Source organism: Eleutherodactylus coqui, chromosome 1, assembly GCF_035609145.1.
Source record: "Eleutherodactylus coqui strain aEleCoq1 chromosome 1, aEleCoq1.hap1, whole genome shotgun sequence".
Lineage (NCBI taxonomy): Eukaryota > Metazoa > Chordata > Amphibia > Anura > Eleutherodactylidae > Eleutherodactylus > Eleutherodactylus coqui.
Genome location: NC_089837.1, coordinates 40,206,190 through 40,224,080, shown reverse-complemented (window position 1 = coordinate 40,224,080; position 17,891 = coordinate 40,206,190). Strand labels below are relative to the sequence as shown.

At 45.7% G+C, this 17,891-nt stretch overlaps 1 protein-coding gene across 1 annotated transcript in view; it reads left to right on the top strand.

Moving 5' to 3' along the window:
- Positions 1-17,384: 17,384 nt before the first annotated feature.
- The window catches only part of LOC136608355 (zinc finger protein 189-like), a 52,444-nt gene continuing 51,937 nt past the window's right edge, over positions 17,385-17,891 (top strand). The window contains exon 1 of the mRNA XM_066589103.1: positions 17,385-17,705. Within this exon, the coding sequence (XP_066445200.1) occupies positions 17,558-17,705 (148 nt within the window). The 5' untranslated portion in view covers positions 17,385-17,557. The remainder of the gene's footprint in view (positions 17,706-17,891) is intronic.

The following is a 17,891-nucleotide window of genomic DNA, read 5'->3' as shown; positions in this document are numbered from 1 at the left end:
TCTCCCCCTGCCACCCACGCTCACCCCTGCTGCCCCCCCGAGCATACTCGCACAAGAATGCAGTTACTTGAGAAGAGCGAGGCTCGCTCGAGTAACTGACTTATCCAAGCGTGCTCGCTCATCTCTACGGGGAAAGTAAAATGGATAAATGACTTATTGTCCTCAGGGAGCATCAGATCCTTCAAAAAACTTAGACTCAAATATAATTTACCACTAAATGAAATATTCAAATATTTCAGAGGCAGTTCTTTCCCGCCAAAAAATCCGCTGTTCATAAATCGAAACTTCCCAGTGTACTTGTTAACCAAGTAATAACAGAACCGATTATGGGGAAATCAGAAACCAGATTTATTTTTATGATGTATTGACAGATAACAAAAATCTGACGAAAAAAAATCATATATGTTAAGTTGGGAAATTGAATTGGGAGAAAAGATATCTATTAGAGATGAGCGAGCCTGCTCGGTTAGGGCAATTACTCGAACGGGGGGCGGCGGGGAAGAGCAGGGGGGAGATATCTCTCTCCCCCCCCCCCCCCTTCCCCCATGCAACCCTCCACTCACCCCCACCGTCCACCCAATCTTTTCGGACGAGTAGGCAGTTACTTGAAAAAAGCGATGCTCGTTTGAGTAATTGCTCTAACCGAGCATGCTCGCTCATCTCTAATATCTATAGAATCCTGGGAAAGGGCATCTAGAGCAGCTTCAAAATCCACTAAAGGTCTGGGTATATTGGAATCTCAACCTATTTTTTGGACATGTCTTAAATTAAAAATCTTTTAGGCAGATTTGCTTAACCTTCTACAAGATATATTGAGGTGTTACATCCCTAGAGATGCCAAGCTAATTCTACTTTTAATAGGATTAGACAATTTCCCTCTAAACATAAGATACCTATTAGGACATTCTTTAATGACAGCGAAAACAGTTATTGCCAAATATTGGATGACTCCATCCCCTCCGGTAATAGGAGAGTTCAGGGGCCGGATGGCAGAACAATACATATTCGAAAAATGGCTAGCGTTTCGTAACAACTCTACAAGCGAATTCAGTGAGTCTTGGGATGCATGGAAAAATTATACAAATGCTTGTCACGAAGATGCCAAGATGGTTAATTTTTTGTTTATTCTAAATAAAGATTAATATATAGGCAATATATTTGCTTATATAAAGGTAACCGATAGAGATGAGCGAGCACGCTCGTTTAAGGCTGGTGCTCAAGAGCATTGATCTTTTCGAGTAACTACTCATCTCTAGTAACCAACAAATATCATTTTGTTTAATTATTTGGAACAGATTACATGCAATAAAGGTAAATATTTGCACTGCATATTGAAATATATGTAAGAAGTGTCAGAAGACAAACTGGATTATATGACTAGCTGCTACTGTTCTAATTACCAGAATTTTGTGATTAATGCTGTATTGGATAACTCTGTTTTAAATTTAATTAAAAAAATCTAATGATGAGAAAAAAGGAAGTCTAGTAGTGTTGTCTTTTGCTTCCCTGTGTTGGATGAATCCCACTTGTTCCATGTTGATAAGTTTGAGAGAAGCAGCTTAAAGGGGTTGTCCCGCGAAACAAAGTGGGGTTATACACTTCTGTATGGCTATATTAATGCACTTTGTAATGTACATCGTGCATTAATTATGAGCAATACAGAAGTTATTCACTTACCTGTTCCGTTGCTGGCGTCCTCGTCTCCATGGTGCCGTCTAATCTTCAGCGTCTAATCATCCAATTAGACGCGCTTGCGCAGTCCGGTCTTCTCCCTTCTGAATTGGGCCGCTCGTGCCAGAGAGCGGCTCCTCGCAGCTCCGCCCCGTCACGTGTGCCGATTCCAGCCAATCAGGAGGCTGGAATCGGCAAAGGACCGCACAGAAGACCTGCGGTCCACCGAGGGTGAAGATCCCGGTGGCCATCTTCACAAGGTAAGTAAGAAGTCACTGGAGCGCGGGGATTCGGGTAAGTACTACCCGGTTTTTTTTTTATCCCTGCATCGGGTTTGTCTCGCGCCGAACGGGGGGGCTATTGAAAAAAAAAAACCCCGTTTCGGCGCGGGACAACCCCTTTAACTCTGTTAGCGAGGATTTAAAAAAAAAAACAACAACTTTTTCTTGTACCATTTTTTTCACTATTCAAGACATTAAACAGCATTCACATACATTGTAATACAAAGCTTGTTAATCAGGTTTCATTTACTTGCCCCACGTTAGGCTCCAGTATTTTCTGAAATAGGTTTCCTTGTAAAAGTATTACGTTATAGTAATCTAATATCATTGAAATTTATATCATACTGTTTAATATTTATGTAATAATAACTATAACCTGTCATCATTTGTAACAACACATAAGGGTAGACCTTCAAGGTGCTTCTTCACGCGATTCCTTATTCTTTAAGCCTATGCCATATCCTATCGAGATCCTCTATAGTGGATCATCATATAGACCTTCCTCTATGTAGCTTGCAGTATTGTTTTATGTTATTTTTAATTTTCCCAAACAATTGGCCCCTGCTTGTGTATGGTACCAAGATGTATTACTGAATGAGCGCGTGCACTCCACAATCTCGTTTGGATCTAGGAACATTTATATGAAAACTTGCCATTTAAAAAAAAAAAATAGTGCTTGGGTTTCTGCCCACCTTTCTGTCTCCAATCTCTCCATCTCTAGGAGGTATTTTAGCTGCTGCAGTATATCTGGTACCATTGGGGGGGAGGGGGGTTGGCCTGTAGCCATTTTGCTAGCGGGCACCTTTTGCTTATTATAAGTATGGTTTGTCTCCTATTGTTGTTTTTTGTCTGGCTAGGGAGGGAGTGGAGTACGTATGCCTGTGGGGTCAATGTCATAGATACACCTCTGATTTCCTGCACCTGTGTTTGGACTGCTGTCCAAAATGTTTGGATCTTGGGGCAGTGCCACATTCCGTGCAGAAAGTCTGTTTTTGGCTGGGAACTCCTGGGGCATGCCTGCATTCTAGTTTGGTTTACAGGATGCGGGGAATGTTGAAACCATAGATAGATCAAAATAATACATGGAGCAAAGTTTCCCTCCATATTTTGTTCGTTAAAGCTTTTCTAATCGAGATCCCACCCATCAGTTAGTTTTTGGGATATTTCCGGTCATGCAGTTCTCGTTCCCATTTATTAAACAGAGGTGTGTTATGTGATATAGCCCATCCTTCTCTAAATCGGCAATACAAGTCCGATATTGAGTGTCTCTGTGATGATGTTCGCCTGAGCGTGTCACTCGGGTTAACTACCACTACTTAGAGAAATCAGCAAGTCTGGCCTTCAGAAAGTCTCCTACTTGCGCATATGGCAAAAAGTCTGACAGGCAGATCATATGAACCACATAACTCCTCAAATGTTTTGTATCTAGGCTCCCTATGACACTACGCCATAATTCAAACATTTTATTGTCTTGCTCTCCTTTAAATTCCGGGTGTCCCCCATAGGTCCATATTTTTTGATAGTTTGAACGATAGCTTATAGTTTTGGCGAGTTATTTTCCAAGCTGCTGTAGTGTCCTTGGCCTGCAGCAGTAGTGGCTGCTGCAGTCCTCTCCAGTATGTGGGGTTCACAGGTGGCTCGGAGCTCTGGAGATGTTCTCTTCCTCTGTAAGATGGCCGCCACTGTCACAGGGGTGGGGAAGCTATCAGTCTGTGGGGCCCCCCAGGCCACTTGTTCCTGCAACTATCTTCTTCTCCCCTTACTTTTCTGTTGATTTTATTCACTTGACTTCCTTTTTAAGCTTCTCTCCCCTCCTGCTATCACTGCCCCCACATAAGATGGCAGCCGCCTGGTGTGTAGGGGCCTTCCTCACCCCAGGTCAGCTGCCCCACAGAGATGATTCCTGGGCCACAGAGACCTCTATCAATGTCCCAGTCTCAAAGGGGAGGGGGAGGCGATCTCTCGCTCACAATGGTCCCAGGTGCCTGTAAGGGCACGCTTGATGGCAGGATGCTGTGTAAAGGAGGCTCCTCCTCAGCGTCGGCAGTCAGCAGTGCCGCGGGCAGAAGCCCCAGATGTAGCGGAGGCCTCGGGCGTTGCAGGGGAATCCTCTTCACTCTGGCGGAGAGAGGCAGAAGCGACGCCCACCACAGGCCGGTATGTGGGAGGTCCTAGGATCTGATTTATGACTTTTTTCCCCCCATCATGTTTCTTCTTTTTGTAGCCTTATATATTGTAATGTAAGCAGTAGATGTACTATTATCTGCAGAGACATGTTGCATCAGAATACATTACCTTGCTGGTATTAATAAAGAAAGTCTTATTATCACCCCTGACTGTAAGGCGCTATTTCTAACCAATAAGGTCACGCTGGGGACTATTTTTTTTTTTTTCTCCACTACATCCTCCTAATTATAACAACCATTGGTTATTCAGCGCAGCGAGGCCGGCGCACCGATCCCATTCACTGGCCTATATTTCGGACCAGCATGCATCCCTGAGTGCATCTCCCATCATATCACTCATGACCTTGAGGGGCGCTCTGCCTTTTTATTTTTTTCTCATCCATTCCCATAACAAGCCTCTCTACCGCCCCTAAAATTGTCAGATTTGATTCTGTAATGGATTGTACCAAGATTGCAAGTTATTCCTTATGCTTAGGATGGATAATAACTTGCTGATCTGTAGGGGTCTCATCGCTGAGACACCCGCTGATCTCCAGAATGGAACTCTCATGTCCCATTCTGCCTGTCACTGTGGGGGGCACTTCTCCCTCCGCAGAGATGTCAGCATAAAGGGAACGCTGCCCATTCATTTCAGTGGAGCTGATGGAAATACCTGACCGAGTGCCTCTCAGGTATCTCCACACTCCCCTTGAAAGCGAATGAAGTGCTATATGTTCATCCAGTTCAGCCTATCCCCCACCCCCCAATATTGTTCCAGAGGAATTCAAAAGACCCCAATTAGGTAGAAGCTAATTTCCATAGCATCCATCCTGACAGCCCACATAGAGGTTGCCCCTCCTCTGCTCCTTGGGACAGGAAGAACGAGAGTTCTTAAGACCACCTCCCACCATCCATCTCCAGTGTTTCTTCCTGTCCCAAGGGACACAGAGGGGAGTTCTCCATGCTGGTAGGAACGCTATGGAAGACAGCAACTCACCAAGCACCGACCGGTAGGAGGGTCTATAGTGTCTGGGATCCGGCTTCCTTTTCTTCAGTTAGCAGGAGTGGTCTAGAGACCGCAAGACCCATGGTAGGTGCAGCTGCATCTCGCGCCTAGGTCCTGACGTCTAATGGTGGCCGACTCCCAGTGGGGATGCGGCGCTGTGTAGTGCGTGATGACATCAGATGCCTCCCCTTTCAAAATGGTGGCAGATTCAAATATCAAATGCCGTCTGAGCTGCTAGGCTCTGTCTTCACCTCTGAAACACCATGGATAGTGCAGAAGGTGACAAGGGGATTGTGCCAAGCGTAAGTAGTCCACTTGGACAAAAGACTGCACTGTTCTTATACAATATATTTGGGTAATGGCTTTTCCTGTTTTCAGGAGGAAGCAATAAAAACCCAAAGTGATAAGTGGATTAAAAGATGTGCCTTATGTTCGAAAAGGCTGGATGACAGTGTCAATGGCCAATTTGTCCTGAATGCACTGCAAAAAATTGTTAAAGACGAGCAGCAAAATTTATTGCAGGGGATTCGTGCTATGGTCCGTAAAGAGTTGCAGGTATTGCGGGCAGAACAGTTGCCTGATCCTCAACCAGGGCCATCTAGGAAGAGAGCTTGCGCACCTGTTTACGCGGTCTCGTCTTCAGAGCATTGGGAAATGGATGAGTCAGATGACAAGTCATCAGAATTTTCGGTGCTCGTCCTCACAGATGATAGCGAAAAGAAATGCTACTTTTCAAATCAAAATTTAGATGAGCTAGTCACGGCGGTGTGAAACACCATGGAGGTCATTGATGTTCTTCAAACTAGGTCTGTTAAAGACGAAATATTTGGGGAGCTCAGGACCAGATGCAGAAAAATGCTTCCCAGTTAGTGATAACTTGAAAAAGATTATTACAGAGGAATGGCATGAGTTGAAGCGAGGGTTTGCTATTCCAAAAGAATTTAGGGGAAAGCTTCTGTTCGCTCCTGATGACCCTGCTCTATGGCATAAGATTCCCAAAGTTGACGTTTGAGTGGCTAAACTAATTAAGAAGACCTCGTTACCATTCGAGTATAGCTCTCGATTGAAAGATCCCGTGGATTGAAGGTTTCTTAAAAGGCGCTTGGGAATCTGTGACCACTGTAATTGAAGCCAATATAGCGGCTACGTCGGTGGCAAGATCTATGTTTCTCTAGCTGAAACAACTGGAATCTCAACTTCAACAAAAAACCTCAAGAGAGGAAATTCTGGAGTGCAATCTGCTAATCAAAAAAGCTACAGGTTTTCTGGTAGATGCCTCAGCTGAATCCGTGAGGTTCTCAGCAAGAAACGAGGGGCTGGGGAATTCAACCAGGAGAGCATTGTGGCGTAGAGCTTGGTCAGGGAACACAGAGTCTAAGGATAAATTATGTGCAATCCCCTTTCAAGGAGAATACCTATTTGGGCCAATCTTAGATAAAATTTTGGAGAAAGCGTCCGATAAGAAAAAAGTACTTCATCTTCCCAGAAGGAGTCATTGCCACCTAGGGGTAGGAGTAAAGGCAAGTCGGGTAGGTGGTCATACCTGAAAGGGGGAAGGGGGAACTCAGTTTTTTTCACCAAACCCGAACCCAGATAAGTCTAGCATAGTGGGGGGTAGACTTGCGCAATACTCGGGGAGATGGTGCCAGGTTTCTGGTAATCCCTGGGTATTGAGGGTGATTATGTCGGGGTATCAGATAGAACTATCGTCTATCCCCCCTACAAGAATTTGGAAGAGGGGATTTATAATATAATAAAGTTAGGGATCATTTTGCCTGTCCCTGTGGATGAACAGGGTCAGGGGTTCCATTCCTTCTTATTTTAAGTTCCAAAAGCTAATGGATCATTTAGGGTTATTCTTAATTGAAAATCACTTAATGAGTACATTGAGAATTCTACGTTTAAAATGGAGACAATCAGGTCGATGGTTCCGTTGATAGGACCCTCTTATGTGATGTGTACAGTGGACCTGAGGTATGCCTTTTATCACATACCTATTCATACAGCATCCCAGAGATATCTTATGTTTGCAGTTCAGATAAAGGGGGTTATTTATCATTTTTAGTTTGTCTGCCATTTGGCATTTCCTCGGCCCCTAGGATATTTTCAGAAGTCATGATCGAGCCAATCAGTTTTTTGCGTGAGAGGGGCATCAATATTATCCCATACCGAGATGACTTTCTGTTAATTGCAAAAGACGTGGACACAATGCGGTCCTTGTAGACACTCAACCTCCTCTAACATTTAGGTTGGAATGTTAATTTTTTAAAATTAAGATTTTTGGGGGAGTCCTCTTAGATTCTGTAAGAGGGTATTCTTTTCTTCCAGAAGTGAAGGTCTCAGATATTATCCTTTCAATTAGCGAGTTCAAAAAGAAAAATTATGTTTCCACTAAAGAAGCAATGAGGGTGTTGGGTCAGATGACAGCATCCCTTCCTACAGTGCCATGGACACAGATGACACAGATGTCATAGATTCCTGCAGCAAAAAAATCCTGTTAACTTGGGATCGAAGTCAATCCTCCCTGGATAAAAAATTTAAGTTGACAATCAGTAAAAAGATCCTTAAATTGGTGGCCATCTCCCTCCAGGCTCAGGAAAGGAGTAAAATGATCCCCATCTCCTTGCATTACCATCAGCACAGATGCCAGTGGATCCAGTTGGGAAGTCAAAGTAGCAGGTAGAACGCTACAAGGCTCCTGGTCAAGCTAAACCAGTGCCCGGTTGTCTAATTATAGAGAGCTCAGGGCGGTCTGGGAAGCTTTAATCCGATCTGAGGACATGTTACAAGGAAAACACGTAAAAGTTTAATTCAAAAATGAAACGGCTGTCTCTTATTCACCACTAGGGAGGCACACACCATCCTCACTTGTAACATATGGCACGAAGGATTCTGTCATGGGCAGAAAACAACGTGGAGTCATTATCAGCAGACTTCCTAAGCAGAGAAAAACTAGATCCAGGAAATTGGGCTCTGAATATGGAAGTATACCAGCACCCTACGGCCATGTGGGGCCAACCTCAGATGGGTTTGTTTGCGGTGAGGAAGAATTTCAAATGCTGAGACTTCTCCCTGAATCCCACAGATCATACCATGGCGCTAGATGCACTGTCACAGAAATAGGATATGACCCTGGGGTACGCCTTTCCTCCCCTTCCTTTAATATCCTGGTGTCTTCAAAAAATACGGAGAAGTCGGACCACAGTGATCTTTATGGCACCAGCCTGGCCGAAGAGGTCATGGTTTCCAATATTGAACTCCTCGGCGATACAATCCCCCATAGCACTGCCTCTCAGGGAGGACCTTTTGTCTCAGGGTCTGTGTGTTCTTTCAGAAAGTCCGTTGGCTAAAACTAACAGCCTGGCTACTGAAAGGCAAACATTGAGGAATCGGGGTCTGTCTCACAAGGTAATCGATACCCTACTAAAAAGTGGTAAAAGCATTACTTCAAATAAAGGGGAAAGATTCTCTGCCTGGTATGAACCGGATTGTCCTGCTGTAAACAGTCCCGGCTTGTCCTGGATGTGCGTCAGGCAGTCCTATTCTACCTGCAGGCCTCTTGGAGTTTTCGATGATCGGAAAAGTTTTTCCTTCAGTTTTGGGGATGCAGCAAATCAAAATCGGTACCAAAGGATACCATAGCAAGAGGGATTAAATTAGCAACCCAAGAGCGCTATAGAATCAAGGATCTACTTGTGCCAGAAGGAATAAGCGCTCACTCCACTAGGGCCCTTGCTTCTTCTTGGGCCGAACCCGGGGGTGCGTCGGCAGAACAAATTTGCATGGCTGCAACTTGGTCAAATATCCATAGGTCACTGCAGGCTGCCAGATACCTGGTGAAGGGAGCGCCGCATCTTCTCAAATTAGCCGATCCAAATGGTGCTGATTTTTACTGTTTTGAATGCAGAAATGCCACTAAATTTTCTGTTTCGGACATTCCATCGCATCTCCCCCCATGTAAACCCCCTAATAATGGCTGCAGCAGGCTGTCCACCCTCGCTGATACGCTCTCATTCAATAAGCTATTCCAGCCATATTGGTCTCCCAGGAGGAAATTACAGCTTGTGTGTTTGTGGCAGAAAACTCAAGCGCCGTCCGATCAGCCGACTGTCACTGACAGCTTCCATCTCTCCACCTCACGTCTATTTATCCTCCTCACTGCTGAGCTCCGCCCCTACTGATCACATGACTGTGACATCATCACAGGTCCTTCAGCCACCACTTCTCTTCACTGCTGAGCTCCGCCCCTAATGATCACATGACAGTGACATCACAGATCCTATTGCAGTGTAGCAGATACAGAGCAGGTTCTGGTGACAGCTGTTCTCTCTGTTATCAGCCAGCATTCTTCAGAGACTTGTATAGAGGTAAGAGGCGGCGGAGGGTCTTGTGGGGAGGTCAGACACAGTCCATGTGGTTATTACTACAGGGGTGCGGGGGAGGGTATCCTCCAGTGGAGGGGGGGATGTATATGAGAGCGCTCACACAGGGGTGCGGGGGAGGGTATCCTCCAGTGGAGGGGGGGATGTATATGAGAGCGCTCACACAGGGGTGCGGGGGAGGTTATCCTCCAGTGGAGGGGGGGATGTATATGAGAGCGCTCACACAGGGGTGCGGGGGAGGGTATCCTCCAGTGGAGGGGGGATGTATAAGAGCGCTCACACGGGCGGATTGTCCGCAGGACGCGGCGCAGAGGCCGATATTGGCAATCAGTACAGAACTTCTCCTGTTTTTCCCGCAGCCTTTAGTTGTGAATTCCGTCTCCTGGATGATAGAAATCCCCCCCAACAATCCCACAAGACGCCGTAATTACCAGCAGGAAGCTCCTCCGCTGCGCAGTTTAATCTCGCGGTTTTGTAGTAAAGACGAGCGGATTCTAACGGACGCGGAATTCCAGCCCCATAGAGATAACATTGTGAGGCAGAATATCCGTGCGACTAATCCCGTCCCGCGGGAAAGTTCCCCAAGGCCGCTTTCACACTGGTGACAAAATCGCGTGATTTCCTCATGCTGCAACAGCGCTACAAATCACATGTATGTGAAGCCCATGGGTTCCTTCTCATTAGCGGTTTTGTAGATTGCTACATTGCGGAAGAAAAACAATAACGGCGCGCTCTATACAGCCGCAGTTTGCGACGCTTTGTAGCCCATGTTTCCCTACGGAGCCTTTCTTTGTGTTTCATCGCACAAAATTGCGGTCTTTGTGCGATACAACCTTTACAGTGGGAAGTCCTACTGTTTGTCCCTAAATAAGCCCTACATACACCACCTAACAGGCGCCGCCCGCTCCGCCGCACTCCTCCTCCAGCAGTTACATGACATTCTTTGTAGTCTTCAGTCGGCGCTTACTAGTCAGAGGGTTCAAAAATCCTGCCTCCAGGAAGCGCTGGCTCTGATTGGCTCTTGAGCACCACGGCTCAGCCAATCACTGCGGCACTCAATGAACCAATCACAGCCATCGCATAGCAGTGCCGTGAGACCAAAAATGGTTTGGACAGAGATAGGAGCCTGTAACAATGGCGCCACCTGTCTCTGGATGGCGGACCAGAAGACCGTTAGAGCTGGTCATGTTTATCAGATGATCAGACAATCCTCTCTAATGGTGGTCTGTGGAGGGCATCCTAAGTCCCCTCACACATCCACTGATCCCAACAGTTCCTAATGGTCTGGTCAGATCGGCCCGGTGGGGGGGTAATTAGTCGGTATGACCATCCACCTGCTTCATTCCAAGCTCTGGTAACGAATGAAATCTCTTCTCTGTGTCGTAGAGGCGTCTAGTGGTCAACAAGCTCTACAAGCGGAAGAAGAGGTCACTACACACAAGGAGCCTCCGAGAGTCTCCTTTAGGCCAAGGGAGGAACAACTGGTAGGGTCTCAGGTGACAAGACCATCCATCTAATCACCACAACTCTCATCTAGGGGTGGGATTTATTTTTCCTATTTTTATTTTGCCATGTGAGCTGGGCTCTTGATGTAGCTGTTGCTGCTTTGCAGGCAGTTAGTGGTGAAGGACAGGCCTGAGAACTGTTAGGGTGCCGACACGAGGTCACGCTTTAGCAGAGGGAAGGAAGGATCCCAGCTCACCTCTCACCCTCAGATGATGTCTGGATTGTCCTAGAGAAGCTTCTGTGTAGGTGTCAGCCCTGCCGGCCACAAAATGCTCAGGATTTTAGATTTCCCCAAGGGAGCTCCTCTCAATCATGTCTGGCCATCTTGGTTGCAAGCCACGCCCCCTTTTATTCTGTAAGCTTAGTGGCTGGTTATATAGAATCAGAGGGTTTGAAAGTAATCTTCAAAAGTTGAGACACTTGCAAGAATAGTTAACATCCAATTTCACACCATAATTTGCTTTCTGTGTTGCAGAGCGGCTGTCCTTGACTTGTTCCCTGAAAAAAGCCATTTGGTTAAAATCATAAATTTAGACTATTGAGGAAGGTTAAAATTTCATAATAGTTTTATGTTTTTTTCTTTTGAACTATTTCACATTATTTGCTCCACTTGAACTGTGTTAATATCAAAAGGAACTGGAAAAAGTGAGGTGCTCTAAAATGTTTGACCAGTAGTGAAGTAATATAGTATCTCCAGCATTCAGACAACATTGCTCCTCGCCTGAAAGGAGGGAAGAGGGAGGTTCAGGGCTGAAGAAGAAAACCGGTGTATATCCATTAAGAGTGTAACTTTAATTTCTGAGCAAGTCTCAAAATTGTAAAGTGGTCTCTCTATGCAGTCTGGTGACCCGACAGCCAGAACCCCTGGAGATAAGACAGCAGATGAGAGATGGAGCAGGGGGGTAACGGGAAACAGAATGCCGGCTGGACTACCGGCTCAGACTTGGTGGAGAGGAAATCCCACAGTGTTGCTGCTGCTTCACATTGGTGGTCCGAGCTGCTGGAGCGCTGAGGAGAGGAAAGAAAAACTATAGTCACTGGCGCTCTAGCAGTAAAAGATGAAATTGAAGGGGAGCCAGCGGTAACCTAGATAACCTTGATATTACAGATTTCGAGAAATCACAAAAAAAAAAAAAGAATTAGTGGCAGAAGGTAAAGTTGATAAGAGCAGATGGTAACAAAACAAATTTTTTGGGGGGGAAGATTGCAGCGGCGAGTTTCTTTATTTACTAAATAGCCACAGAATATGCCATAAATGATAATATGGGTTCGTCCTCTGACCCCCGGACCCACTATATGTGCAGCCAGGGGTCCGCAGCAGTTACATCCAAGAGGACAATGAATGAGGAGGCGGCCACACATGTACAGCCCTCTGTTCACATCTATGGGAGATATGGAAACAGCTTGGGCTGCAACCTAGATATTTATGGCAAATCCCTAGAATCCATATAGTGAAGAACCTGAGAACCTGATTCTATCAGTGATCAATAAGTGAGGAGCTGTATGTCACATGATGAGGTTTCCAGTAGGATTTAGAGCCTCTCTGTTTTATTTCTTCTAGCTGCCAGCAGTACTAGACCCCTCCAGCCGACCCAATTTTCTCATCCAAAATGGTCCTTCTCCTGAATGAGCCACCAAGGATGCGCAAGGACGGGAATGAAGTTACCAAAAGAATATTAAACCTCTCCTTAGAGATCATCTACCTGCTGACCGGAGAGGTAAGCTATTCTGTATTTCTTTGATCTTTATTGTATTATGTAACAAATCAGACTAAGGCCTTCTACCCAGTAGCGTTTGTTTTTTTTAATGCTGCGATATTGTTAAAATCGCATCTCACTAAAATCGCTATTTTGTGCGATTTTTGTGCGTTGCGATTTTAATATTAGAAAGCCCAATTGAAAAAAAGGCTGCGGTATTGCAGCGTTAAAAAAAACGCTGGTGGGTAGAAGCCCTCAGGGAGGAGAAAATCCATTCTAGGAAGTAATAGGAACAATCCAGTGTCCTGTATAACGGCTTCCAGACCTTCCAAGTGAGGGAGAACTAAAGAACTGAGCAGCAGAGAATGTGAAGATCGGCCACCAATATGGTCAGTTCTGTATGGTGGGAACCAATGAGCTAATAGTAATCCTGGTCCCCTCCATAAATGTCATACATGTTTTGTCCTATGTAGATGCACTGTGCACAGCTTGTCCTGTCATATCTAGTGTGTGTGTTGCACAGCTGCGGCGCTTGAGAGGTTAACTTTAATAAAATCATTGCCTGCATGTAGATGTATCAGTTTGTCATGTCATGTGGTATGATAGAGGGTATAAATAGGAGTGATAGAGAGCAGGAAGGGTCTTCCATCTTGCCTGCTACAGAGTGCTAACACAGAGCCACATGGAAGCAGCTTCAGCTTCCATGTAGGTGAAGAGGGGGGAAGAGGAGCGACATCCCATAGCATTTGGAGTGTGGATGTGAGAGGAGTGAGTCCCGTCATTAGAGGTACAGAGAGCCCCACCAAAGTTCTAAACAAGATACCAGTTCACATTACAGGCTTTTCCTGTGCGGTTGTCCATAGTTAGGATCACCTCACAGAGGTACTTGATTGTAACACCCATGTGTCTGCCGTGCGGGGTGTTTATTGGCTAAGCCTCCTTTAATAATTGTCTGCCAGAGAGTCTGCGGAGTGACTCCAATGCCCCTTCCTCCTCTGAAGTGCCCACAATCCAGAACCGTGACATACAGATAACATGGACTGTAGGACCGTATTCATCTTGTGTATTCTGCCTACCTCTGAGCTATAGCCTGCTAATGTGCTAAAGTGAATTGTACCTGCATTACCTGTTGTAAAGAAGTTATTCGTTAAGTAAAAGTCATACCGAGCTCTTACCGTTCCTGGGGACCCATGGTACTATACACAAATCTCTGTGTTCATTTCTCCACTGTGTAGCATACTGGGTGTATGGGAACGGTGATGTCACGAGTGATAAGTACTACTACCCCCATCAACCTGTTTATTGGCATTCCCTATCATAGGGGTGTCGAAGCTGGCTGGTGATACTACACTGGCCTTGGCTGCGTGTCATCCCTCCAGGACCAGAGCATGGTAAGTGCCACTGTGACGAGACAGCACTTATCCTTGCCAGCTCTTCCTTCATGTTAGCAGGTGCCCAGTGTCACCCCTCTGGGGTGTTGCAGCCATATTATAGGAGCAATGAGAATGGTAAGTAGGCTCCTTGTAATGTGGAGGGAAGGGCAGCCAGGAACCAGCAGGATCACATGGACTGAGTTTGACCTGGAAATTTGGATTTCTGTCACTAGGTTGATATCTATATAATCAGAAGACTGATGACAGGAGGAGCACATGGTCCATCTAGTCTGCAATTATATTACTTCCCTCTTATTTATCCCTTAGAATAGATATGTTATCTTAGTTACACTTAAAGCGCCGCTTTGGTGATATTTGTTTTCACTCCTTATGTAACTAGTATAACCTGCTTTAATTATGCCTTTCCGAACCTTGCCCTCTTCATGTGGGTCTTGTAATCTCATTGTGACCACCTGGGAATTCCTTGTCTCCCTGAGAGTACTCCAAAGAACGGTCTTGGGTCATTTGGTCTTCTATGATGAATAAATTATATGGACTGTACCACACAGGCTCTTCACAGGGGGATAGGAACTCCTACTGCTGATGAATTACAGCCTCCTGTTACACATTTATAATGAAGAAGATGGCAGCTCATCTCCCTGACTGTTTACATGTAGTCTGTGGCTTATTTAGGATACTGCCCTCTCCTGGTTCTCTTCCTACCTATCTGACCGCTCTTTCAGTGTCTCCTTTGCTGGCTCGACCTCCCCTCCTCTTCCCGTTGCTGTTGGGGTCCCCCAGGGCTCTGTCCTCGGCCCCCTTCTTGTCTCTATCTACACAGCCCCTATTGGACAAACCATCAGGAGATTTGGCCTCCAATACCACCTGTATGCTGATGACACCCAGCTATACACCTCTTCCCGTGACATCTCTGCACCTTTACTCCAAAACATCACCGACTGTCTGTCCGCTGTCTCTAACACCATGTCCTCTCTCTACCTAAAACTAAACCTCTCTAAAACTGACTTATTGGTATTTCCACCCTCCACTAACCGACCTCCTCCTGACATCTCCATCTCAGTGTGTGGCGCCACCATAACTCCTAGACAACACGCCCGCTGCCTTGGAGTCATATTTGATTCTGATCTCTTTTACCCCCTACATCCAATCTCTGGCCCGAACATGTCAGCTGCACCTCAAGAACATCGCAAGAATCTGCTCTTTTCTCACTGTGGACACGCTAAAAACTCTTACTGTTGCCCTCAGCCACTCTCTGCTCGATTATTGCAACTCGTTGCTGATCGGCCTCCCCTGCACCAGACTCTACCCTCTCCAGTCCATCCTGAATGCGGCAGCCAGGCTCATCTTCCTGTCCAGCCGCTACTCGGACGCCTCTGCCCTGTGCCGGTCACTGCACTGGCTGCCCGTTAAATACAGAATTCAATTTAAACTCGCCACCTTCATCCACAAAGCCCTCCACAGTGCAGCGCCCCCCTATATCGCCTCCCTCATCTCAATCCATCAACCAGCCCGGGCTCTCCACTCTGCTAATGAAACCAGACTGAGCGCCCCTTTAATTCGAACTTCTCATTCCCGCCTCCAAGACTTCTCCAGAGCAGCACCGGTCCTCTGGAACGCACTACCAAAGGCTACCCGGGCAATCCAGGACTCGCAGAACCTCAGGCGTGCTCTAAAAACGCACCTCTACAGGGAGGCATACCGCATTCCCTAAACAAACCCCTCTGTACTCCGCCTGATAACATGCTCCCTGACCTACTGACTGCAATCCCTGCTAGCCATCATAAACCGCTCCTGCAGTCACACCGTTTCTGCCGTCACACGGCTAAATGTCTGACCATTGTCTATGTGTATAACATCCCTCACTCTCCACCTGGCCATACCGTGCACATCTCCAGCCCTTTACCTTCTGTATCACCCCATTACTTGTAGTATCTAAGCTCGTTGGAGCAGGACCCGCACCCCTATTGTTTCCATCAACTGATTACTATATAACCGTGGTTCTGTAATGTTTGTACTTTTGTCTTACTGTATTCCCCCTGTCTATGTAAGCGCTGCGGAATATGTTGGCGCTATACAAATAAAGTTTATTATTATTAATATAGAAGGTAATGATCTCAGCGGACAGATGGTACTGGCTGTAGCTGGTCATGTGATGCTCTACTGATGCATCATGTGACTGATAATAGCAAAAGAAAGCGGGGAGAAATGTAAAAATAAAGATGGTGTCTGATAAGTAGTAGCAGGAGGCTGCACTGCATGGAAGTGACCGCAATGTACGTAGGAGAGGCCCAGAGTGAGAGCGACAAGCAGGTGAGCGGGTAAAATTATATTTTCTGACATTGCTTTTGATCTTCCCTCCCATTAATGTCAGATTGGGCCCCTTGTTCATGGGTTTAGTGTCTTCCCTCCTGTAACATACAATATATGAAGGTTTCCATCATGTTCTCTCCTTTACCTTCTCTCTTTGGGGAACAAATCTCACTGTAATAATGATATATAATGACGGGACCAACAACAAGGTGCTTATCACTGCAGAAGGATACCGCTTTACCAATATACTGCTTTATTAGAAATATGTAATAACATTAACCTCAGTATATACACAGAATAATAAAGAATATTGTTTTGCCTTGGGGTCAGGGGTTATACAGAAGGTATTACTGCAGTAATCACAGTTTGTTGATTCTAACTCTGATGTTCGCGGTACCGAATAAATAGATGATTTTTCAGGGATGAGAGGTCTAAATTAGAGACGATGTTCTGATAGCACATTGTTACTATAAAAGGCCCTGCGTTCTCTCTGCCGATCTGTGGAGCGATCGCCCTGGCAAGAGCGACCCCACTCAATGTGGGCTAATCCTGTTGTAACCCTACAAAACCCTAAAACTAACTCCCAACAGGGCAGTACTTCCATATCCGGTTTCTGCACCAGTACGGCAATTTTCCAAATGAAATTCCTGCAGTCGGCGCTGGAGGATCTGATTAAAAGAGCCTTAAGATTGTTATGTCTTTCCTGATCGGTTTTATGAGATCTTCCACCATTGTCATAGTCCATCTTTGAACTTATTCTATTTTGTACGTGAGGTCTCCAGAACTGAACACAGTATTCCAGTTGTGTTCTTGCCAGACCTCTATACAGCAGGATCACAATCTCTTGCTTTCCACTGAGGGAGGAATACTGGGTTCAGTTCCCTACATGTCTCTCTTCATACACAGGATTACACGATGGTGAAGAAGACATCAGGTCACGGTACGACTCCCAACAGCCATCTTCATGAGTCAGGGGGATGGAGCAGGAGCCAGAGCCCCATCACAGAGGCTCCTCCTCACTTACCGATACATGAGCAGAAGATCCTAGAACTCACCAACAAGATCACTGAGCTGCTGACTGGAGAGGTGACACTGCTGGGAATGCTGGGAAATTATACAGTAACAGCACTAGAGGAGTCTGGGTAATGACGGTATCATTGTGTTGTCAGGTTCCTATAAGGTGTCAGGATGTCGCTGTCTATTTCTCCATGGAGGAGTGGGAGTATTTAGAAGAACACAAGGATCTGTACAAGGACGTCATGATGGAGAACCACCAGCCTCCGATATCACAAGGTAAGAAGAAACATACATGATACAGAATATATTACGATAATATATATATAATAATTTTTTTTTTTTTTTTTGCTGATACTTCTTGAGGCCCTGATACCATCTTGTGCAGTGCATTTCCATGTGAGCAGTATGACATTTAATTTAGGATCTCACCAATTAGGCTCTTTTGTATCGCTTTAGCCCCCT